Source organism: Geosmithia morbida (assembly GCF_012550715.1).
Source record: "Geosmithia morbida isolate 1262 chromosome Unknown scaffold_8, whole genome shotgun sequence".
Classification (NCBI taxonomy): Eukaryota; Fungi; Ascomycota; class Sordariomycetes; order Hypocreales; family Bionectriaceae; genus Geosmithia; species Geosmithia morbida.
In genome coordinates, this window is record NW_023336195.1 from 520,642 (window position 1) to 544,249 (window position 23,608).

General features: G+C 54.7%; 2 protein-coding genes across 2 annotated transcripts; one reads left to right on the plus strand and one right to left on the minus strand.

The window, feature by feature from the left end:
• Positions 1-2,064: 2,064 nt before the first annotated feature.
• On the plus strand, positions 2,065-20,235 carry GMORB2_7395 (Involucrin repeat protein; the record flags this gene model as incomplete). The annotated part of the gene is made up of 15 exons (XM_035469360.1): positions 2,065-3,047; positions 3,126-4,525; positions 4,595-5,458; positions 5,510-6,735; positions 6,838-7,370; positions 7,524-8,889; positions 9,025-9,951; positions 10,015-11,469; positions 11,533-12,118; positions 12,275-13,339; positions 13,409-14,664; positions 14,854-16,249; positions 16,334-17,821; positions 17,933-18,699; positions 18,784-20,235. The coding sequence occupies 15 exons, from the start codon at positions 2,065-2,067 to the stop codon at positions 20,233-20,235; spliced, it is 16,764 nt and encodes a 5,587-aa protein (XP_035321055.1).
• Positions 20,236-20,642: 407 nt separating this feature from the next.
• Positions 20,643-22,187, minus strand: GMORB2_7396 (uncharacterized protein; the record flags this gene model as incomplete). Its single annotated transcript, XM_035469361.1, has 1 exon — positions 20,643-22,187. One exon carries the CDS (start codon positions 22,185-22,187, stop codon positions 20,643-20,645), a length of 1,545 nt encoding a protein of 514 aa, XP_035321056.1.
• Between the last annotated feature and the right edge of the window lie 1,421 nt (positions 22,188-23,608).

A 23,608-nucleotide genomic window follows, 5' to 3' on the forward strand; every position in this document is an offset into this window, starting at 1 on the left:
TTATTTAGTGTCTATAGTTTTATATACCTTCTCGAGGAAAGTGTGATCTAATCTGGTTTTAAACAGTTCTTATAGGCCTTCAAGAAGAAGGATCTGTCTTTTGTGATCTTATTGAAGATTTTCTATTCCGTACCGAGGGCTTGTGAGACCTCGGAAGTATCTGTTAAAGGAGGTTATCTTCCTATAAAAGATATATGTTGTGATTCCCTTTCTCCTGTAACAACATGTAAGGAGGGCATCGTTCTGATGCTACTGCGTATGGTATGCGTAGAAGTCGCTGTGGCCTGAACATGCGGCGAGTAGTCTGTGTAGCTAAGGTCTGGGGAGGAATAACTCTCTGATTAGCTTCCTAGATGCGAGAACTTGGAGGGGTTTATATGATGTCGGTTAGTGTTCTTCCTGCCACTGTTAGAAGAGGTATCCTTGTACTTTGGCTTTCCGTTGTGCGTAGCTTATTGTGCGTGTCTGATTTCCTGATGGAGGGGGGAATGATGCTCCAATCTTGGCGAGGAAGTCTGCGAATTCGTTGCCTGGAATGTCTTGATCTGTACCCCCCCCCCCCGGTGGGGTGGACAGTGTAATGCGGGTAATGAGAAAAATAATATCAATCCTAGAGTTGCAGAGTATCATATCTATCTCATTGGACCGAGTATTAAGAAAGTTGGCCAGTAGATTGTAAAGATTTCGTACGTTTTGTACCCTGCCAGCATTATAACCCATGCATTGCAGAATGTGGGCCTTGGTTGTAGAAACTACAGGTATCCATAAGAAAGCAGTGTGAGTGTGAGATTGCCAGTGAATTGAAGTGAACCTTGGTGGCACGCGATAAATCACTAGTTCGGTATTGTCTAATTGCTATCACGAGGTAAAAGTTCCGGAGTGCATCGATAGTAATACTAGTTGTATCACTACTACTGTTGCTACTACGGTAATAAAATACCAGTATGAGTGCCTTTCACTACTAAAATAGACTTTCGGGTTGCGACGGACACTTGAAAAACTTGAATTATATTTGATGGAAAAAGAATGGAATGACACCGGGTATGATGTTTTCTTTTCTTGGTGGTAGTACTCAGCACTACATATTACTACGTGGTATTCAGGACATTGTAAAAAAAGATGGTGGGCAGATGGACGAATCAGGGACGTCGAGCTTACCAGATTGCCAGCTGGCAAGGCATCAGGTGGGGAAATTCTTGGCCGGGTACGAGTATACTTCTACGTACGTGCGGTGTTAGCATGGGTAGCATGTGTATCATTGTCCGATTATTGCATTGTACAAACGAGGAAACCAGTGATAGTGGGCTAGGTGATGCAATATAAAGAGGTGAGGGAAGAGGGAAGAAGGAATTCAAGCTTTATCTTCTCTGTTTCTTTTCCTATTCTTGTTCGTTATGATTCATATATGAGATCTTAATAAATACGATATATAATTTACGAATTACCTAGTAAATAATACATATCGTATTAGCCACAACATGGATACAAACAGAGTGGCGCACGTGGGGCTGGGGGGGTTGGTGGTGGTGGTGAGGGACCATGAATGATGACAGAATCTCGGGCAAAGCCCCACTTTCAGGTTGGGCAAGCCGTTGGTTGGTAGCGATACAGACGTTAGAGTCATTGGTCAGTGGGGGCGTGCGAGCTCTTCATCCCCAGCCACCGCCTGTTGGCTAAGTCGGATTAAATGGGTCCTTTGTTATTTTTTATCCCTGGAGCAGCGGGTTCCAGCGATATCAAGAGCTGAAAGAAAGATCAGTGCTGAGAAGAGGGACTGGAAACCGGGGGGGGGGGCATGTAATGTAATGTGGTGTTTGGTTCGAGTTCTGTAGCGCAGGTGCAGCTGTAGCCTGTGTCCCATAGTAATAATAGTTGGTAATATCCGTACGGTCGAACCACTCTTTCCCAAAACACAATAACACAACAAAGATCCTAATCATCTTCAATCCAGCACCGCTGTTTCTCTCCTTCCTCCCCCTTTTCACACTCATCACACCTCCGTCTCCCCTCATAAAGAAAACGACGACGTGGCTATAGCACAGAAACTTCGCGCGGGCTAGTGTCATGGTTGGCCACCGTCGTCATGGGAGCCCTCAGAGCTCCTTGAGGCGGATGCGTGAGAGGAGAAGCGAGCGCGACAGGACTGTTCCCGCCCACGTCCCAGCTACTACCGACTACTCATACTCCACACACCACATCCCAACAACAACGACAGTGGCCACCACATCCAAAAACATCACTGGCCCTCGCGCCGTCGCTACCGCATACGATAAGTTTGCCGCCTATGACAATAGATCATCCCACAACAACCCCGGACCCTCTGCTGCCCGAGTGGTCTCGGATGGAAAGTTCACCGGTGGCGACGACGACAGGTTTATGACCACCAACACCCGAGGAGCGCGCCCCCCCTCCTCCGGATCAAACTCCCTATATTCTTCATCTAGCTCCACGTCGTCTTCTCTGCTCGACATATCCCGGAGGTACCCCGAGAAGCGCCCGGGAAATGCAATCGCCAGCTTCTTTAGCGCTCCGTCGGAGCGCCGGGCCCTGCGCAGGAAGAGGAGCGGCCAGAAGAAGCAGCGCCGTCGCGTCCTTTTTTTCGCCAACTCGTCCTCCTCCTCGGTGAATTCTGACCTCGCCTATGGAACCGGATATATTAGCCGTTCTAGCCGCGAATTTCAACGGAGAACATCGTCTGGCAACCATGATACCTCCGCTGCTGCTCAGCTTCCGTCCAAGCTGCCTCACGACCAATATCCCCAGTCATCCTCCCACCACCTCTCGCATTCGAACTCGCGACCTCACATGTCCGGTGCCATGGCCGGCGGTACAGCCTTGGTAGCTGGTGCTGCCGATATGGCTGCCAGCCACTATTACTCCGACGCGCACGGCTCCTCCAAGGCCGGCCCGTCGCGCAGGCGAAAGACGGACGACGAAATCATGGAAATCGGCCGCCAGCTGTCCGATTTGGCCAAGCATCAGACCGACGACGACCTGAGGCGCTGGGACAAGTCTAAGAACTCGAGGTATGACTCGGGCACCTCTAGGTATAGCGAGTTTAGCCGTCATAAGCGTCACAACAGCGGTGGCAGGCGCAGCCTAGGAATGTCGAGAGTATCTGCCAGTTCCTCCTCAGACGACTCGGATTGGGAGTCGGCTTCCGACGAAGATGATACGTCCGATGATTCAGGCAGCGTTGACTCATCAATGGCATACGGCACCACAGTGTCCCACACCCCCAGACCCGCGGCTACCGCGGCGGCAGGAGCTACAGGAGCTGCCGCCGCAGGCGTTCCCGTGGCTGCTCACCGTCGCAGGAAGAGCTCTGTTGTCGACCCTCGCCTGTTTGGCCCGACTAATTCGCTCCGCGGAATCATCGACACTCCCTACAACTTAGGGGACGAGAAGGCTGTTGTGCCCTTTGACCGCCAGGGACCCAGGCGTTCCCCCAAAGAACCCCTGGCCTTGGCCATCACGAGCGACGCATTGACCGACCTGCCGCGCCGCTCGCGCCCCGGACTAGTCCCCCTTCAGCAACCCGTCCCCCACAAGACGGTCTCCCCCCAGCTCTACGATGCTGACAAGCTGGATGAGATCAACTCTCAGGAGCTCGAAAAGCTGCGCAAGACCTCTGGCGAGAAGCCCTCCGATAAGGACTGGGCCTTGGCTGGCGCCGCTGCCGCTGCCGTCAGTGGCGCAGCGATTGGCGCCGTCATATCCAGCCACAACCTGGAAGAGCGTAAGGCAAGTGAGGTATTTCGCGATGACAAGGGCAAGTACCGCGACGACAAGGAGAAGGACCGCGAGGAGAAACGACACCAGCGCTCCGCCCGTGACGACTACCAGAGCAAGGAGAAGGACAAGGAGCGTCATGCATCGAAGCGTGCCTCCTACGCCTCTCTCAAGGATGTTGATGACAAGGGCAAGGATAAGGGCAAGGAGAAGGACAAGGAGCGTCATGCATCGAAGCGTGCCCCCTACGCCTCTCTCAAGGATGTCGATGACAAGGGCAGGGATAAAGGCAAGGAGAAGGAGCGCAGGCCAACACGCGACTCTTTCTCCTACAACGACGTCGACGAAAAGGTCAATGGCAAAGAAAAGGAGCGCAGGTCGAAACGTGATTCCTACTCTTACAAGGATGATGATGAGAAGGACAAGGACCGCAAACGCTCATCCCGTCGCAAAAAGGAGGGAGACGCATACGCCGTCGTCCCTTCATCCACTCGCAACAAGTCTCAGACTTTCGACGAGAGATACCACCTTCCCGAGAAGTACCATCTTTCAGAGAAACACCAGCTTCCTGCGGCAGAAAAGACCGAAGAACCTAAAACCGACGCTGCGCCGAAGCTTCTCACTGAAGGACCCTATGACCCATTCCAGTACCAGGTCGACTTCTTCGATAGGCTTCCCGCCTCCAAGCCCCCCACCTCTCAACTGCCTGCCGCACAACTACCTACCGCCCAGCTTCCCGCCGGCCCAGCGGAGCCCGAGCGACCTCTCACGCCAGCTGTTTTCACAGTTGAGCGTGAGCCAAAGTTTGACTCCGATTCTGACGGCGAACCCCTTGCCCACAATGGAAGGCTGAGCCGCAGAGACTCATTCGAGATTGAGAGCATGGTCTCGGAGCACAAAGACAAGGATCGTTCTGAGAAGACTCATAGTGACACCGGAAAGTATGTTGCAGGTGCCACCGCAGTTACTGCCCTGGCCGGCGCAATTCATGCTAGCCCATCCCGCTCAGAAGACCGTAGTCGCAATCAAAAGGACCAGGATCGCCGTGACGATAATCGCCGGACCAAGGACCCCGTCCAGGAGGACGCAGACAGGTATTACAGAGAGTCCGAGATTGCACGAAGGATTGCCGCTGAGAAGATTCGCTCCAACCGCAGCAGGAGTTCCGACAGGTCCGACGCCCAGGGCAAGGACAAAGACATCGACAACGCGACCCCCTTTGTTAGGGTCGTCACGCCGCCTGAGTACAATGGTAAGAACAAGGGCCCCTACGCCGAACCCGACGCCGATGTTCGTATCGACAACAGGTTTACACCCAGGGAAGCCGAGAAGTTCCAAACCCTCGGCGAGGACCAGATCCATGGCCACGAGCGCAAGAGGCCTCTCCTCAACTTGGTCTACCCGACCCCTTTACCTAGCCGCGAGCACACTCCTACGCCAGAAAAGAGAGCCCGGGAGGCCAAGGACGCCAGGAGAGTTCAAGAGGCCAACGAAGCTCAGGAAGCCAACGAAGCTCAGGAAGCCAACGAAGCTCAGGAAGCCAANGCCAACGAAGCTCAGGAAGCCAACGAAGCTCAGGAAGCCAACGAAGCTCAGGAAGCCAATGAATCTCAGAAAGCCAAGAAGGTACAGGAGGCCAGGGATTCTAGGGACTACAGAGACTCTTGGGAGACCACGGACATCTCATCGTCCAAGTCAGAAGTCGCCGCGCCCTCCGCTGACAGGAGTACCGTCTACCGCCGCTCAAGGGACTATGAAGAAAATGTTAAATCTACAGTTGGCCTTCCCGCCACCAGCTCCAAGTCAGTTAGCTGGGGTGAAAATGAGACAAAGAGCTTCGAGACTCCCGACTCTAGGGATGAATCTCCGCGACTCGAAAATATGACGCCACCAGACGAGAAGTCACGACCTCATCTCAGCAAGACCAGTCCGTGGGGTATGATTGCCTCTGCAATTGCTGGAAGCTCGGCTGAGCCGACGAATGAACCTGATATTGTTGTGACGGAATCGCCCAAGGAGTTTGAGCCTAGGACTGAGTGTGCCTACTACGTCAATGTTGATGACGGCGAAGCACCGCCTATTCCCGGCCCCAAACCATCTGCTGATCAGATCGCCGGTGACTACGCTGACGATATCGAGTTTGCGGCCACCCTGGCAGCTGGCCTGAAGGATACTGGATTCGATCCTAATCTGGTCATTGATGACCCCACATTCCGACGCCGCGACTCACCTCCTGGCTCTGACGATAACCTGAACGGCAATGGCACGACTGGACACGTCATTGGCGAGGTTGAGACTGTCAAGAATGAAGTCAAGCCCGCCGCTCCCGCCGACGACTGGGCCAACCTGAGCAAAAATGAGAGGAAGAGGCGCGAAAGGAAGATCAGGGAGCAGCAGTATGCTGAAGATGATGCCGCCGGGGCCGCTTCCGAAGCTGCTACCCCCAAAGAAAAAGAAGAGTCTTCCCGAGAGCCCCTGCCCGAGGCCCCAGAACCTCCTGCCACTGACGAGGCGCTCATCGATGTCTCTCCTCAACTCAGCAAGAAGGAGCAGCGCAAGCGTGACAAGGCCGCCGCCAAAGCACAGGAAGAGATGACCGTTAATAATGATTACGCTACCTTTGCCGAGCCGGAGCCTTCGTTTGTTCGGGAGGAAGTTGCCGATAAGGGCGCTGCCGACGAGAGCCATGGGTCGTACGGCGACGTAAACCCCATGGTCTACGGCCCCGGCGACTCTGTCCCCGACCCGAGCTCTTCTCAAGCCATCAACTCTGATGACGAATGGGACCAGCCCACGTCGTCCAAGAAGAGCAAGAAGTCTAAGCGCAGAAGCGAAACCGAGGAGGACTTCAACAAGACCTACCGTGACCCAGCTCCTGGGAAGGACCGAGACTTGTTTGAAGACAGGGACGTGAGCTCCGTCGTTTCAGAATCCCGTCGCCGTAGGCGATCGAGGCCGAGCACGCCTACCGAGAAGTATCGTGAACCCTTCGAGGATAGGGACGTGAGCTCCATCAAATCAGAGTCACGGTACGATGACAAACATTCTAACGGGCGATCGCTCCCCGACACGCCCCCTGAGAAGTCCCGCGATTTTTTCCAACAGAGGGATGTGAGTTCCGTCGTATCGCTGTCGCGCTACGAAGACAAACGCTCTAGTCGACGATCGCATGACCTATACTCGAAGAAATCCCGAAGCTCTCTTGATGATTCTGTCCGGCTAGAGTCGCGCAGCGACAACAAGCGCACTGACAGGCGGTCATACCGCTACGATAACTCTGACGACGACTCTAAATCCATTGTCTCTGCTCCTGGTGGCTTTAAGAGTAAGCTCCCCGTCAAGAGGTCCAGCAGTGGCCTGTTCTCTGGCATGTTCAAGTCTGGAAGCAAAGACGACGGCAAGAAGAGTCAGTCTTTTTTAGATAGTGCCGACACCCTTGGCGCGGGTGTCGGCTTGGCGGGTGCCGGAGCCCTTGAAGCGGCCCCCTCCCGCCAGAATGCCAGCGAGGAAGATAAAGACTCCTCGGAACGCAAAGGCACTTCTCACGAGGAAGACGGAGGTGACCGCGGCTTCCGCGATGCCAGCGACTTCGACCCCGACATTGTCGCACGTACCATTAAGCCCGCCATCGACCCCCGGTATGGTGACCTGCTCCCTCTTCCCCCTAGCGAGCCTGCATCACCACTCCAGCCCATCGAGGATCTTCCTAGTCTGCCGGATAGTCGGCCAGACACCCCCCCAGAAGAGCAGAACAGCAGACGCGAACGGACCTCGCACATCCGTCGCCGAAGCGTCATGGATACCCACCCCAAGTCACCCAGTAACACCGCCATACCCATCCAGCTGCGCTTGGGACAGAGGTCTGGGCCGTCCTCACCAGCTACGTTCAAGACCTCACCCGGAACCTCTCCGATGGTCGGGGCGCCCGACTCGTCTGTATCAGGAAGGCGTCAACCGCGTTCCACATCTTGGGACACCAGCCGTGAGATCAAGCCTCTCTACCTGCTTGAGCATGCTCGCCATGGCTCCTTTAAAGATTCTTCGAAGCAGGAACATCTGCCAGCACTCCCACCGAGCGAAGCATCGTCCGGGAGCTCCCTCGGCCCTGGATCTGAGACTTGGGAGTCTGCTGATGAATATGCGCTCGGCGATCAAGAGCTCAACGAGGTCGCCAGGCCACCTCTCAACCTCGACACAGGCTTTCTGCCCGACACACCTGTTCGGGACGCGGAAGGCTCTCAAGAAACCACGCCCAAGGCAGAGTTCAGGCCCGATTTCCCAGACTTCTCTGCTTACACCGCCGCCGAAGGTCCAGGGCCCGACACTGTTACCTCTATGCCCAAGGACAGGAGCTCTTTCCTCCACCGGTCGGGACCTTCATCCGCCAAGTCCGACAGGACCATTTTTGCCGAGCTCGCCGGCGATGATGACAATTGGGCAGCTGGCATCGATACCACCCCGACGAAGAAGACAGGCAGCAGACAGCAACTCTTTGTCGATGTCGATGAGAGTCTGGCCTCCGCGGACGAGCACTTTTCTGATGCTTTGGAAGAGTACGAGACTCTTTCTCGTCAGACGACTCATGACTCACCCCCGTTCATGGCTGCTGAAGAGTATCACGAGCAGCGGCAGCTACCGGTTACCGTTGAGGAGCAGAACGAGGAAGAGCGTAGCCTGGAGATCCACGATGTTTCGGATTATGCACCCGAGGAGTCCACTTCTGTTGTTGGACCCGAGGGGCCCACTCCTTCTACTGTACTGGAGGAGCAGCCCACTTCTGCTATCGCTCCCGAAGAGTTCACTAATGCTGTTGTACCAGAGGAGCAATCAACTGCTCCCGCCCGGGAAGGAGAGCTCCCAACCGAAGAGGATTTTTCCATGCTCACCGGCAAAGCAAAGAAGAAGGCCAAGAAGGCCAAGAAGGCTGCGGCGGCTGCTGCCAACAAGAAGGAAATTGCTGGCTTTGACATAGATGCCCTAACTGAGGAGCCTGCGCCTTCCCCCTTAGCCGAGGAGTCGCCCGCGCAGCAGGAGGAGAAGTCCCTGCAGGTGCAGCCGCAAGAGCAGGAGAAATCGCTGGACCTCCCGGAGCACCAGCCTCAGCAAGAGGGGCAGCCACGGGAGAAGTCTGCGGAACAGCAGCAGGAACTTGATGCTGTCGAAGCTGAACCTCAAGACTCCCCAGCTGCTTCCAAGAAAAGCAAGAAGAACAAGAAGAAAAACAAGAAGACCATCTCGGCAGCCCCAGCCCTGCAGGGAGAGGCTGTCGCTGACAAGGTTATCGTCAAACAGCCCACTGCAACCGGCGACCACCTCGCAGCAGAGGATAGAGCTCTGGATGCATGGACTGTCGATGTTCCTTCTGCTGAAACAAAGCATTCTGAGGAGCCCAAAACATCGCAGGATCGTAAGGCACCACCTGAACATGCTGGGACTCTTGTTGACGCTATGGCGTCCACTGCGGAGGGACCTGCGGGTATTCCAAAAACGGCCTCTGTCGAAGTCAAGGAAGACGATATGTCCGCCACCATCGCTGAATCGACTTCTGCCACCCAAGATGTTGAACCTGACGTGGTGGCGGCGAACGAGCCGGATTCATTTCTTGAGAAACCTGTAACCGAACCCAGCACTGAGGCTCTAGCTCTATTGAAGGAGGGCGAGAAGAAGAAGAAAGATAAAAAGAACGCCTCGCAATATGATGCCCTCGACAAGCCTTCTGCTTCTCCTTCCACCAGCGTTCAAGAACCTGCCGCTCCTTCTGCTCGTGCTGAAGAACAGGTCGCGGATGATGAAACCGCAGCGGAGGCAACGCCCATAGACCCTCCCAGCGAGCCTGTAACAGCTGTTGCTGATGACTTTGCTGCTGCTTGGGACGAGTCGGCAGCCTACAGGGCTCAGCCTACAGGGCGGAGTCTGGATTCTTCCGAAGGGCTAGAAACCCTCCCTTTGAAGGTTGACGACGCCCAGCCTAGTACTCTGCAGGAAGCTATCTCTGAGCCCTTGTTCTCCCAGGGAGATGTCTCTCTTGAGACCACACAGGAAGAGCGCGTCGCGAGCACTGAGCCGTCTCAGGTCCCCCTCGAAAACCCCCTCTCAGTTGTCGAAGAGTTCTTCCAGTCCCCCAAGGAGGAGCTCGCTGCCGAAACCCATGTTGACATCTCTCCTGCATTGGATGAATCCGTCGAGACTTCCAAGGACGACCATCCTCCCGAGGCCCTTGTCGAAGAAACCTCTTTGTCTGAAAAGAAGGGGAAGAAGGATAATAAGAACGAAAAACAGCAGATCTCCATTGACGAGTCCGCCCCTGCGTCCACTCCTGCCGAGGAGATTCCCGCGCAGGTAGGGGATGATGCAACCGCAGCGCCGGCACAACCTACCGAAGACCCTCTCGCTACCAAGGAGTCCATTGTGACTGAGGAGTCTGCCACTGCCGCTGTTTTTGAGCAGCCCAAGATCATCGAGGAGCCCGCTGTTGACGCTTCCTGGAGCCTTGACACAGCGGATGCTTCTGAGACGATTGCGTTGTCTTTCGTAGAGGAGCTTCAGGCGGAGACCAAGCCCGAGGCCCAGCCTGAGGAGGAGTCAAGCCAACCAATGTCCAAGACGGATAGCAAAAAGGCCAAGGCCAAGAGACAGCAGTCTATCTCCTTGAACGAGACTTCCGCGACTGACAATGTGGTAGAAAAGGTAGCAGCGCCGGCACAAACAGAAAAGCCTGCCGCCACTGAAGGAACCGTCTTCGAAGAGATCTCCGCCACTGAAGAGCCTGTTCTTGCCGTTGCGTCTGTCGTCACAGAGGATCCCACTATTGTCAAGGAGACTCTCCTCGCTGAGGAGCCTGCTGCCACTGAAGCGCCTGTCGTTACTGAGGAGCCTGCCGCCCTCGAAGGCGTTTCTGCGACAGGGGAGCTTGCTGGCGATGTCGCTTCTCCCGACCTTGGGACAGCTGCGGCTCTTGAGCCCACTTCCAAGCCCACTGTTCATGTTGTGGAGCCCGAGATAGTCAAGCCTGAAGAGGAGGAGCCTAGCGGGGGGTTGTCAAAGAAAGATAAGAAGAGGGCGAAGAAGGCTGCCAAGAAGAGGCAGTCTCTGCCTTTGGATGCTACGGACGAGTTGAAGCCTGCTGAGGGGTCAGCGCCCGCGCCCACAGAAGAATCTGCTCCTGCTACCACCGAGAAACCTTCTGCCCCCGTCGAGGAGCTTTCTGCCGTCACGGAGCCCGCCCCCACAGGACACGCGACACCGGCCCTGGCTGAAGGAGAGCCCACTGTTAATCAAGACATCCCTGGTATGGAGAAGTCCGCTACCGAAGACAAGCCCCGCGATTTCTATACTGCTGCCTCGGGGCTGTCAACACTCGCCTTTGAGATCCAGCCTTCCACCACTGAGCTCGAGGAGGCCCAGCCTAGCGACGACCGCAGCCAGCTCATGCCCAAGGAGGACAAGAAGAAAGCCAAGAAGGCTGCCAAGAAGCAGTCTATCTCTCTTGACTTCAATCAGCCGATTCCCAATGAGGAAGCGACTTCTGCATCTGCCCAAGAGTCCGCTGCAGCCGACACACCATCACTGACCCAGATTGAGTGGATTCCCATCCCTGATGAGCCTGTCACTGCTGAGGGGGCTTCCGTTCCCGTTCATGAGGAGGCTTCTGCTCCATTCACCGTAGACACTCCTGCTGTCCCTTCTGCCGAAGAATTCTCTCATGACCTGGAGACTCCTTCCGACTCTACGCCCGTTGTGAAAGAACCTCAGCCTGAGACTCTACCCGAAGGGGAGTTTAACCAGCCATTGTCTAAAAAGGACAGGAAGAAGGCTAAGAAGGCCGCCAAAAAGCAACAGGAGCAGTCTCAGAATACCTTTGAGGAACCGAAACCCGCAGAAGAAGCAGCAGCAACTGCTGTGGTAGAGTCTGTTACCACTGCTCCCGAGGAGTCCGTTCCCAAGGACGACACATGCACGCTAGCTCAGACCGGAGACACACCCGTTTCAGAAGACACACTTGCACCAATTCAGACCGAAGAACCTATCGTCACAGAAGAATATGCCCATGACCTCGAGCCTGTTCCAGATTCGGCGCCTGCTACTCAACAGACCCCGCTCAAAACGAAGTCGGAGCCCCAGGTTGAAGAAGAGCCCAACCAGTCCTTGTCCAAGAAGGATAAAAAGAAGGCCAAAAAGGCTGCCAAGAAACAGCAAGATCTTGACACTTCCAATGAACCTGGGCTTACTCATACTGATGAGGTAGCCGAGCCCACCGTCACCGAAGACGCTTCGTTAGCCCACTCAGATAACCCGGCCATCACCGAGGAGTCTCTGGTCCTGGAACCCCCTACCACAAACAAGCCTGCCACCAATGAGTCTGTCCGTGACCTCGAGACAGCTCCGGGTACAGTGCCCGTTGCTGTTGAACCAGAAATAACATCCCAGCCTGATGAGGAAGCCGATCGTCCTTTGAGCAATAAAGAGAAGAAGAGAAGGGCCAAGAAGCTGCGGGAAGAGGCGCAGCAGCAGCAGCAGGAAGAGGAGGCCCAACAAGAACCAGTCAAGTCCGACGGCTGGGACCTCCCCGATGATTTCTTTCGCAGGCCAGCACCTGTTGAGACATCTGATGATCTCGCCTGGGGAAAGCCCGCTGTTGAGAACGAGGAGAAGGACAAGGCGATGGAAACCAAGGCAGCAGGCCCAGACGAGGCGGCGATCCCCGCAACGATGGATTTCCCCACTGGAGAATCTTCGGGTACCAGCAAGAAGTCCAAGAAGAAGGATAAGAGTTTGAGCACTCTTGGTGAAGTTATGGAGACTTCCACCTCGACGCCTGAACCTGAATCTACATCAGCAGCAGCCAAGCCTGCCATGGAAACTGAGCCTGCCCCAGAGCCCGAGCCTGTTGCAGAGATTATACCTTCCCCGGCGCCCGTGCCTGTTGTGGAGCCGGAGAAGGAACTCGAGGTTACAAAGAAAAGCAAAAAGGACAAGAAGAAAATCAAGAAGGGCCAGGTGTCTTTGGATTTTGATGCGGTCGAAGGGACCGGAAGCATTTCCATTGATGTCATCCGGGACCCACCACAGGACCAGCAACCAGCAGAAGAAGTACCGGCTGCCTCTCACGGTGCCGGTGTTGTGGATGTAACGACCCTGGCCATGGAGACGTCTGATGTCTTTACCCAGGACAAGGAGCTTGACACCTGGGAGAGGGCAGTGCAGCCGGCCGATTCCACGGAAGCTGCACCTGCCGTGGAGAATGCCAAGGATGCCACAGAGCTCCAGACCCTTGAAGCCTTACACACTGCGTCGAAAGGGGCTGCTTCTGCAGCTGAAGACGGCGGTAATTTATCCACGGAAAAGCTCTCAAGGGAGGATGAAAGGAAGAAGGCTGCTGAACTGGCGCCACCGGCTGCCGCTATGGAAACCCTGACCCAGGAAGAGCAAGTTCCTGAGGAGCCCGACAAGCCCCAAATGCCAGAACCAGAATTCACGGAGGCCGTAAATGCACTTAGCTATGACAAGAAAGCTAACGAACACAACGCCGAAAATACCTCTGGCTTTGTAACGCCCGTGGAATCTCTATCCGGCCAAGATCCTGGTGCGAATCCTGACGAGGAGCGGGGTGGGTTCGATCCGAAGATGTCAATGAAAGATAAGAAGAAAAAGGCTAAAGATACCGAGTTGGAACAAGAACAGGCACCTAAGGAAACAAATGAACCGGAGCTGGACACTGAACCCCAAGACACGGCCGACATTGACCAACGTATTGAGCCTACCTCTACGGAACCCGCCTTTACGGAACCCATCTCCCCGGAGACCAACCTTCCTATGGACATAGTAATTAAGGATACCACGACCACCACTGACGAACGTACGCTGGAAGGCTATGTCCAGCCCATTCAGTCTGGGGCGTCTAAGGAAGTCGCCGAGGATGGAACATCAAACCTTTCGAAGAAGGACAAACAGAAGAAAAACGAGAAGCAGCAAAGGAAGTCTGTCACCTTTGACATTGACGAACCTTCAGCAGTCGAGAAGCAGGTTCAGCCAACTGAAGAAAAAGGAGAGACTGCAGCAGAGACTGACACCAAGGGTGGTAATGCACCCGAACCGACAACTATTGAAGTTTCCGATCTCGTAGTCTCTCCATCCGAGACCGATATTCTTCCGCTTGTCCCAGAAACTCAGGTGTTGCGAGACATTGATACAGAGAATGAGCCTCCTCAGCAACCTGAGCCTGCTGCACGAGTCCTGGTGGAGGCTCAGCCGGTTGAAGCGACGTTCTCACTAGCTGCCGAGGGTGGCAAGGGTGATTTCGAGAGTACATCCATATCAAAGAAGGGAAACAAGAAGGAAAAGACTAAAGCCATGGCTGGAGCACTCGCTCAGGAAGCTGCTGCCACCACCGCTGACGCCGTTTCTGATGAGCCGAAGCAAGAAACCGAGTCTCCACTAACTGCTGTGATTTCTTCTGAAACCACTGCTACTTCTGAGTTGAAGCCAGGCTCTTTCCTGCCTACCGAGTCCAAGGACAAATTAACCCCTGCATCTTCTTCCTTGATAGGGGCGGCTCTAAAAGCGCGCCATGAAGAAATCAAGAAAGAGGAGGATGACGAGTCTTGGGCCGTCGGCCTGTCCAACAAGGAGAGGAAGAAGAGAAGGAAGGGGATAGCCAAGGCCAAGGCTGCCGCCGAGGCCGCCGCCGAAAATCTACAGAAGACACGGGAGCCTGAACAACCTACTCCTGCAACAGAACTATCCCAACATGTTGATACAGCCATCGACACGTCAACTCTGGATGCACCCACTGCTGCGTCAGAGGAGGTTCCCGCTGCAGAGGCGACCCCCGAACAGAAGGATATTGGTACGGCAAAGCAGGCCGCTGTGGCGGATGAGATTCCCTTAGTTGGGGAGACTGCTGTTGTGAAAGAGGCCCCTGTAGCAGAGGACGTAAGCGTGGCAGAGGCGATCCCAGTACCCCATGTTTTTCTGGAGGGGACAACAAGAGAGGCCCCCTCGATAGAGGAGCCCTTTGCTTCGGAAGAAGGCAAGGCCCCAGAGACCTCCATTCCCCCTGCAGAATATGACTCAGGCCTTGGCCTTTCCAGGAAGGAGAAGAAAAAGAGGATGAAAGGCAAGGTTACGGCAATGGCCCTGGCCTGGGAGGCTGGCACACAGAAGCCCCAGGACCGTGCTTCCTCTTCGAAACCTTCCAAAGAGCCGGACACTGTCCCCTCAGATCACATTCCGGAGCCCGAGGATGCAAGCCTTCCCAAGCCGGTCGTCGAGCCGGTTCCTGAGCCAGTCTCCGAGTCTGCTGTTGAGCCCGTCGCCGAGCCCATTCTTCGACCAATTGTCGCTGCTGCTGAGCCCGCGACTAAGCCAGTCGCTCAGCCCATGAGCCAAGACGACAATAAGAGTACTGGTCTCTCGAAGAAGGACATGAAGAAGAAGAATAAGAAGCAGCCCAAGGATTTCGGTCTGCACTGGGATGAGACTACCGAGCAAGCAGTGCTATCCACGAAGCCATCGATTGAAGTCAAGGATGAAGCGACCCTGCCGGTTTCTACCAATTTATCCGAACCCGAAGCCGAGCCACAGATTCCGGTTGAGATGGCAAAGGCTCTGGAGGACACAGCAGAAGTTTCCACACCTAAGCCGACAACTGACCTTCTTGCCACTGGGGAAGTGGTTGATACGATACCGGTTTCGCATGATGCTGTCCTGCAATCTACTTCTGAGCCTGACGCTTCCGAGCCCTCCACCGTGCCCGCTAGTAAAAATGACATTCAGGGCACCGGTCTCACCAAGAAGGAGAGGAAAAAGCAGAAGAAGGCGATGGCCATGGACCTCGATATAGACGCCCAAAAGCAGCCTACGGTGGTTGTCGAAGAGCCCACAGTGGCTGGCGATCAATCAACCGACCGCAGGAAAGAGATGTCTTCTATACCTCTGGTAGAAGCCAAGCCTGAAGCCGAGCTTCTTGTTACCAAGGAGCAAGCTGAGGGAGTTCCAGAATTGGCTGATTCGGCACAGCCCTCAAATGCCGAGCCTTCAACTTCAGAGTCTGCTGCCGAGATTGACGACAAGAAAGAATTTTCTCTGAGTCTCTTGAAGAAGGAGAAAAAGAAGACGGAGGGCAAGACCAAGGCCATGGGGCTCGATGAGAACACTATTGAAGAGCCTGCGGTGGTTAGTGAACCACCCGCCGAGAAGCACGACAAAACCGTCACCGTCGAGGCTGAAACTCCGGTTGGTAAGGAGCCATCGGCTGAGTCACCGACTGAGTCGAAGGACACAACATCTCCTGTGGAAGCTCAGCCTGTAACCGAGGCCCCTACCACAGAAAAGCCAGTTCAGCCATACCGGCACTTGGGTGATGCGGCCGAGACCATCCCTGGACCTCCAGCAGAAATCGTCGTAGACGAGAATGGCTTGTTGGCGGGGCTCTCCAAGAAGGATAGGAAGAAGAAGAAAGCCAAAGCTGCTCCCCTGGATTTCGGCTGGGACACCGCTGAAGAGCCTGCATTCATTAGTGAGCCTCCGGCTACTGCTAGAGATGAGACTCCTCTCAATTCTTCCGAACAAGTTGAGTCTAGGGCCAAATCTGAAGCCGAAGGCCCTATCGTCGAGGGGCCATATGTAATGCCTAAGACTCAGAGCGATGCAGCTGAGCACATTTCTTCTGAAGCTGCACCCATTGCCGTCGACAACGATCTGTCTGCAGGCCTGCCGAAGAAGGAAACCCAAAAGAAAGTAAAGATCATGGAGCTCGACTGGGACACTTCCAAGGCACCGACCATTTCCAGCGAGCCCCTGACGGTCTCCAAGGATGAGCCTTTTTCTTTGGCAAACCAGACCGAGCCTGCCGTTCCTGTTAATGAGGAGCCGCTTGATGAACCTAGTGACTTGGATCACACTGCCGATCCTTTTTCTGAAACTGCCATTGATCCTGCCGATAATTTGGAAGACTCGACTACCAGTCTGTCCAAGAAGGAGAAGAAGAAGAAAGAGAAGGCCAAGGCATTGGCTATTGATCCGGAACCAACTCCAGAGCCTGCAATAGTGGACTCACCTCTCCCTGAACACATGGACATACCTGCAGCGGCCGATCGACCAGAGGTGTTCAATGAGCGCGGTGTCGACACCCAGCCTCAAATCGCCGAAGATGGAGGCTTCTTCACTCCTGGCTTTCCGAAAAAGGAGAAAAAGAAAACGAAGATGGGAGTGGTACCAAGTCCTGGCAATCCTGTTACATTCGACTATCTGGGCGAGGGAGGCCAAGTTCCTGAAACCGTCACGGCAGAGGATAGGCCTGTTGGGGACATCAGGCCTGCAGAGGATATTGAGTCCGTTGGGAAGATAGGCGAGCCATTCACTGAGAGTTTGGCAACGGCCGCGCTGATGAATATTCCCCAGGAGGCTCACACCGTTTCTCGCGGATTCTATCTCACAGCAGGAACGTCTGAAGCCTCCCCCAGGGATAAGTTGCCGGAGAAGGAGAAGGAAGAGAAAAACGAGGACAAGGTAGTGGATACTCAAGTAGATCAGGATGCTACGAACAAGACCGCTACAAGAACTACTACCGCTGCCGGCGCTACGGTATCGCTAGCGGTAAGCTCTATGGTTGGCAAGAAGGAGAAGAAGGGAAAGAAGACATCGAGAGTTGTGGGAAAGAGGTCTGAGGACGACGACCTCTTTCACGATGTTGCTCTCTGGGAGACAGTTGACAAGACAAACCTAGATGACAAAATCGGCAGCGCCGACAGAAAGCAGACCAAGGTGGCACTGGCCGAGCAGGAAAATACTGTTCTCTGGGGTAGAGATGATGCCAGAGAAGCAGACAAGAAGGATGAGACCATGGAGAAGTCTAGGAACGAGATCATGCCTTTGGGGGAAAGCGACGTTTTCGGGAAGTCTGGTGGGAAAGGAGACAAGATTGAGGAGGACAAGAGGAAGACGCCATCTACAGAGGACGATAGTAGCGCATCACCACAGGAGGATAAAGTGGATAAGTCCTGGAAGACGCATCAGGATGAAACCAGGACCAAGGAGAGACTGCCTTTGACGTCGTTGAAGAGCGAGAGCTTGTCCGAATCGGACGGAAGTTGGAAGGAGACACCTCGACTGGGCGCACCATTGGAGGAAGAACAACTCGAGAGCAGCAGAGAACTATACACTACGACACACGGATACACTGACCTCTTCAACCGCGAAGAAGCTGAAGTCAATGACCACCCCACTGGTGGTCTTGGCCTCTTGCCAGAGGACAGCCATGCATTGGCCCTCGGTGTCAGCTTGGTATCAGACTTTGGAGGCTCCAGGATTTCTCCTCAGTCACTGCCAGCAGTTCCCGAGATGCCCGAGGAGGAGCAATCCCAGAAGACGCCACCCAACCTTATGACACCGACAAATCACCACAAGAGGGCGTCGCTTGGGACACCTGTGTTACGAGAACCGACGACTGCCGATGCAACTCCGGATCCAGAAAAGAAGAGACAGAGCAAGCCAGCCGCCGTTGTTGAGGAGGAGGTGGCCAAGTCGCCGTCACTCAGAGCCAAGAAACCAAGGGACTACGGAAGCTTGGGGCTGGGAACGGCACCTGCGATACTTGGCGGCTCTAAATCAGCCGCAGCAGCGTCTACAACAACCCAACTGTTAAACAAAGGCGAAGAGCGAATGCGCCAATCATCTGAGCCGCCTTCCCAGCCACTTTCCCAGCTACTGGGTGAACCTCGGCTAATGAGGTCCGTGTCCAACACTAGCCTCACGAGGCGCCGCCGCATTCCTGAGCCACTCAAGCTTCGGCCTGACCGCCCAGGCATCAACGAACATGCCCAAGATCTAAGGTCGTCGACCCCCACACCACCTCTCCGCCGTGTTGACAAGCGCGTCAGCGGCGATTTGCGAGCGCTCAGTCAGGAAACCACCAACTCTACGCCTGTCGCTAACGAAGGTCGTGTCCGCTCCAAGGACATGGCCGACGTATTTGTGAATATCCCATCTTTACCCCGCTCGAGTGGCGTCACTCCATGTCTCTGACTCTGATGGCTAACATTGCTTGCGCAGGATGGATTTGGCGAGGGCCGCATTGGCACGCCCCGTTCCCCGACTCGGCCCCACAGCATGCGTCGCCGCCAAAGTATGCAGGTGCTCGAGCTTGAGTCCAGGGTTGAGCAGCTCCTTGCCGAAAATCGCATGCTGTCTGAGGGACACTCCCGCGCCGAGTCTAGCGCCGTCGCGAACAATCGTACATCTATTGCCCTATCGGAGCGCGATGCTGAGATCGAATCCCTGAAACACTCCCTTCATTTCTTACAAAACGAGGTGTCGCGCATAACCGAGGTCAACGAGGGCCTCACCAGGGCCAATGCTGAGCTTGTCAAGCACGATGGCCGCTACGACGGCCTCAGTGTTGCCCCAGGCGCAGCTGCTTTCAACAGCCTAGATGGACCAGACAGCGCACTGGAGCAGACGATTCAAGCAAAGGATGCCGAGATTGCAGACCTCCGCGCACAACTCGAGGACGCCAAGGAACAGGTTCGGGAGATGCAACGCCAGATTCTTGCCTCCAAGGCTGCCGATGCCGAGTTCCTTGCAATCAAGGACGAGGATTACTTTGATGGTCGGTGTCAGCAACTCTGCTCCCACGTCCAGCAATGGGTATTGCGCTTTTCCAAGTTCTCCGATATGCGGTCATCCCGTTTGACCAACGAGATCGACGACGAGAAGTTGGTCGATCGACTTGACAACTCCGTCCTGGATGGCACCGATGTCGACAAATATCTCGGCGATCGTGTGAGGCGCCGCGACATTTTCATGTCTATGACCATGAATATGATCTGGGAGTTTGTCTTCACGCGCTACCTTTTCGGTATGGATCGAGAGCAGCGTCAGAAGCTCAAGTCTCTTGAGAAGATGCTCACAGAGGTTGGCCCGCCCCAAGCAGTCCGCCAGTGGCGTGCCGTCACCTTGACGCTCTTGGCGAGGCGGGAGACCTTTATAACCCAGAGAGATCAGGACACGGAGGCCGTAGTCCAGGCAATCTTCCAGGCTCTGTGCAAGATCCTGCCCCCTCCGAGCAACCTGGAAAACCAGATTTTGTCGCAGCTGCGTCGAGTTCTACGGGAAGCCGTGTCGTTATCCATTGAGATGCGCACGCAAAAGGCCGAGTATATGATGCTTCCGCCCCTGCAACCCGAGTATGACGCAGAGGGTGAGCTTGCTCAGACGGTTCAGTTCAATGCATCCATGATGAATGAGCGGTCCAGCAAGGGCCAGCCGGTGTCGCCTGAGGACTTAGAGGCGGATGGCGCGATAGTGCGAATTGTGCTCTTCCCTCTGGTCGTCAAGAAGGGTGATGACAATGGCCTAGGTAATGAGGAGATAGTCGTGTGCCCGGCACAAGTCGTCATTGCCAATAGCGACAGGCGCGGCCTCAGTGCGTTGAGTGATGCTGGGGGAGCATCGCTTGGTGGACGCAGCCGACTGAGCCTCGCTACTGAGAGCACGAATGGCTGAATGAGAGAAGGATAAAAGATGTTGATGAGATGTTTACGTGTCTTGTTTTTTTTTGCGCATGATTTTATGCTTTTCTTTTGTTTAAGGTTTTATTTTCCCCGTTTGAGGGAAAGGTCTAATCGGTTAGGTTCAAAGAGAGGGTTTGGGTTGGTTCATGATATCATGGGATATACTGGGATTTATTGGGATTTTTCTTACTTTTTTATACGCTATGTTCTTATTCGTTATCTGATAACGTCTTCTATTTATCATGTTTACAATGTTGCTTCTTCATGTAACGGCCGATTATATAGTAAATTATCGAACTAATGCGTTTGTTTCATTACCAAGTACTCTGTTATATGTGTATACGACAAAAGACTTTCCAGGTGCAATAAATCCTTATATACATGACTTGCCTGAAGTCACTAAGGACGTTTCTCCTGTTGAGCGGAAGTCATGTTGCGCCAATCGTTGAGAGTCTTGAGAGCCTTTCTAGCCTGCTCGTGACCCTGGTACTTCTCAATCTTCGTCATGAGCCACCTGAGGCGCGATGTGCGACCCCATTGCCCGGCAGTGAGGTCGCGCATGAGGACGCGTGCAAGAACGGCGAGGACGACGGAGGAGCCGCGACCGTTATCGTTGGCCATCCACTCGTAGCGGACGAGGCACCACTCCACACCGCGGAGGGCCTGGCGGTCCGTCAGGAGCGGGGACAGCAAGTACCAGTGAGCCAGCCACTCAAGGAACTCCATCATGCCGCGACGCATGTGCATGCGACTCTTGAGCTCGGAAGGGGGGATATCAGTGCCGCGGCCCCGGATCTTTAGCCTCTTGGCGCTGATGAAATCGACCTCTGCTTCTAGCGAGCGCGGGCTTATGCCGGCGTCTTCCATTATCTTGCCCATGACGCGCCGGGAGCTCAGGGCTAGGCCGCTTTCCTCCGGGTCGATATTAGTAAAGATGAGGGAGCGGATGAGGCAGCTCAACCCTCTTATTGACTGGAGCCAGCGCACCAGGCTCTTGAGCGAGTCGGTACCGCCCAGATCCATGACCGCCTCAGCCAGATCTGGCCAGCGGGAACACGGCTGCGCGCGGTACATCCGGCTCAGCTGAAAGGTGGTCTGTAGATCTAGTCGGCCCTCGGACACGAGACGCGCCATCGCCAGCACACGCAATTCGGAACCCGACATGGGACCGTACTCATCTTGGTACTCTAGGGTCAGGGCAGCCATATCTTGGGCCGTGGAGTGGCTTAGCTGGGCCTGTATGAGGAGCCAAGTGAACCGATGTTGGCGTTTGCCGTCTGGGTGCCACACCTCTTCGGTAACGGCGCGGGAGATGGAATCGAACTTGGTCTGGGGTATCTGTGCCAGGGAACGGGCAAAATATGACAACCGCATAGTCCACGGCGCGATGACCCCGCTGTTCCGTAGCCCGTCGCCGTGGGTGTAGGCAAACTCGCGTATGATTTGACGGTATAGAGCGTCGTCAATGTTATGGATGTCCATGGGGCTCGCTTGGCTCATGATATAGCTGAATCGACGGAACTTGAAGACGCTGGGTGCCATGGAGAAGACGTGGCCAATAATGGCAGACCACGCCCCCTCGTACAAGCTGTCATGGCTATGCCGGCGCAGAACGGCAATCGTATAGATGACGGTCTTAGCAATGGATCGGTCGATGCTTCGGATCTGAGGCTCCGAGAGGCGCGGGTCCAGCTCGCCGACTCCTAGTGGCTCCATAACGGTGTATATTTGGTCGATGGTGAAGTCGCCGCTGTGCAAGGCGGAGCGGAGTGACCGGCAGCAGGCGTCGGTGAGACTGTCCAAGGTAGGCTTGTCCATGGTTGCCACGCCGCGAATAGCTGATGTCAGTGTAGACACCCCTTTCAAGAGACTGGTATCGTATAGACTGGCCGCCTTGGAGGAACTACGTGCAATATTGTCCTCGGTAAGCTGGAGGTTCTGCATGGAGGTGGCAGCTGCTTGAGTGGGCGGGTCGAGAAATGGCATGTCAAGGTCCGACGCCTCGAGCCACCTCATGCACTTGTCAGCTAAGCCAGAAAAGGTGATTTGCTGCTCCTTTTCCCGGCGATGTTGGGCTGATGTGGGTGACTGCCATTGCCACGCGTACTGGTTCCCCATGAGTTCGAACCACCACGTCGGTCGGTAGGGTGGAGGAGAGATCAGCATGTCAGCCATGTGACGCTTTCCTAGGGGCCTCCTTCGGCATTCAAAAAGGCCCCTGCTTGAGCTGAGGGTTCGATTGGTGACGAGGCATCGACGCTGGTATTTTTCCATTGCCTCACGCAGCATCAGGTCTGTTATCCACACTGCTGCCCGTGAGGGGTTTGGAGGAGACACCCACTGTCGCCGGACACGGCGGGCTCGCGTTGCCGAATAAGCCATTGGGCCGACTCCCGAGTATCGTCTTTATCGTGTATATCTCCAAGGGAGATTGGTTGATGGTACCTATCGGAAGCTTCATAATAGGTTGATACTGAGGCTTCGTAGGCAGGCGCAATGCAATAGCTCCAACTTCTCCGCGTCTCTGGGGATTGTGGATGGGCAGATGGGGACTCTGGAGTCTGGAGTATGGAGAAATATGGAGCAGAAAGTAATCAGAGCTCCGCCGGTTGGCTGGCGAAATGGAGCACAAGTTGTCAAGAACAGGCCACATGAACGATTTGCCGATATTCTTCCGCTATCGTCGGAGCTAGTACTGGTAGCAACAGCTTCTATGATCATCACATTCCTCACACATTCAGCTCCATTACCAACCACAATTAACACAAGCACTGTCGGTACTAATAATACTCTTATAGTATCTGGCTGGCTGCACATTGTTCATTACCGCCACGCCGCCGGCAGAGTCTCCGCTGGCCAGCCTTTGCGAAAAGTGTCCGAGCCAGCCTCGTGTGAACTATGACAGGCGAGGAGGCTGAAGGAGACAATTGATGGAAGAATGTCCCATTTTTCCGACGAGGTAAACGAAAAGATCTCTCACCCATATTTTGGGAATTGTCGTCGATATACAGCGGCGAACGGTCAAGAGCCTACTCACGAGTGGTTCCGCACGTTCGACGGCCTTGAGGCCTTTTTTCGCAAGAGATTTTTTGGATCCAGGACACCAGAGACGAATCCCAGGATCCTGCATCTCGGATCTGGAGATAGCGTGCGTCGTGTTTGCCATCCTGTTGTTTCCTCTCCTTTCTGTCTCAACCTTTACCGCCCCCGCTCCCACCCCCCGTTTCCTATTCCAGTGCCAATTTAGAGACCCGTACTCACAAGTAGTCGATCCGCGTCATCTGAGAATGGCTACGCAAACTAGCTTTGTGTCGACCTCTCCGAGGTGGTGGCGGACCTGATGAGCAAGACGCATGGCGAGTTTA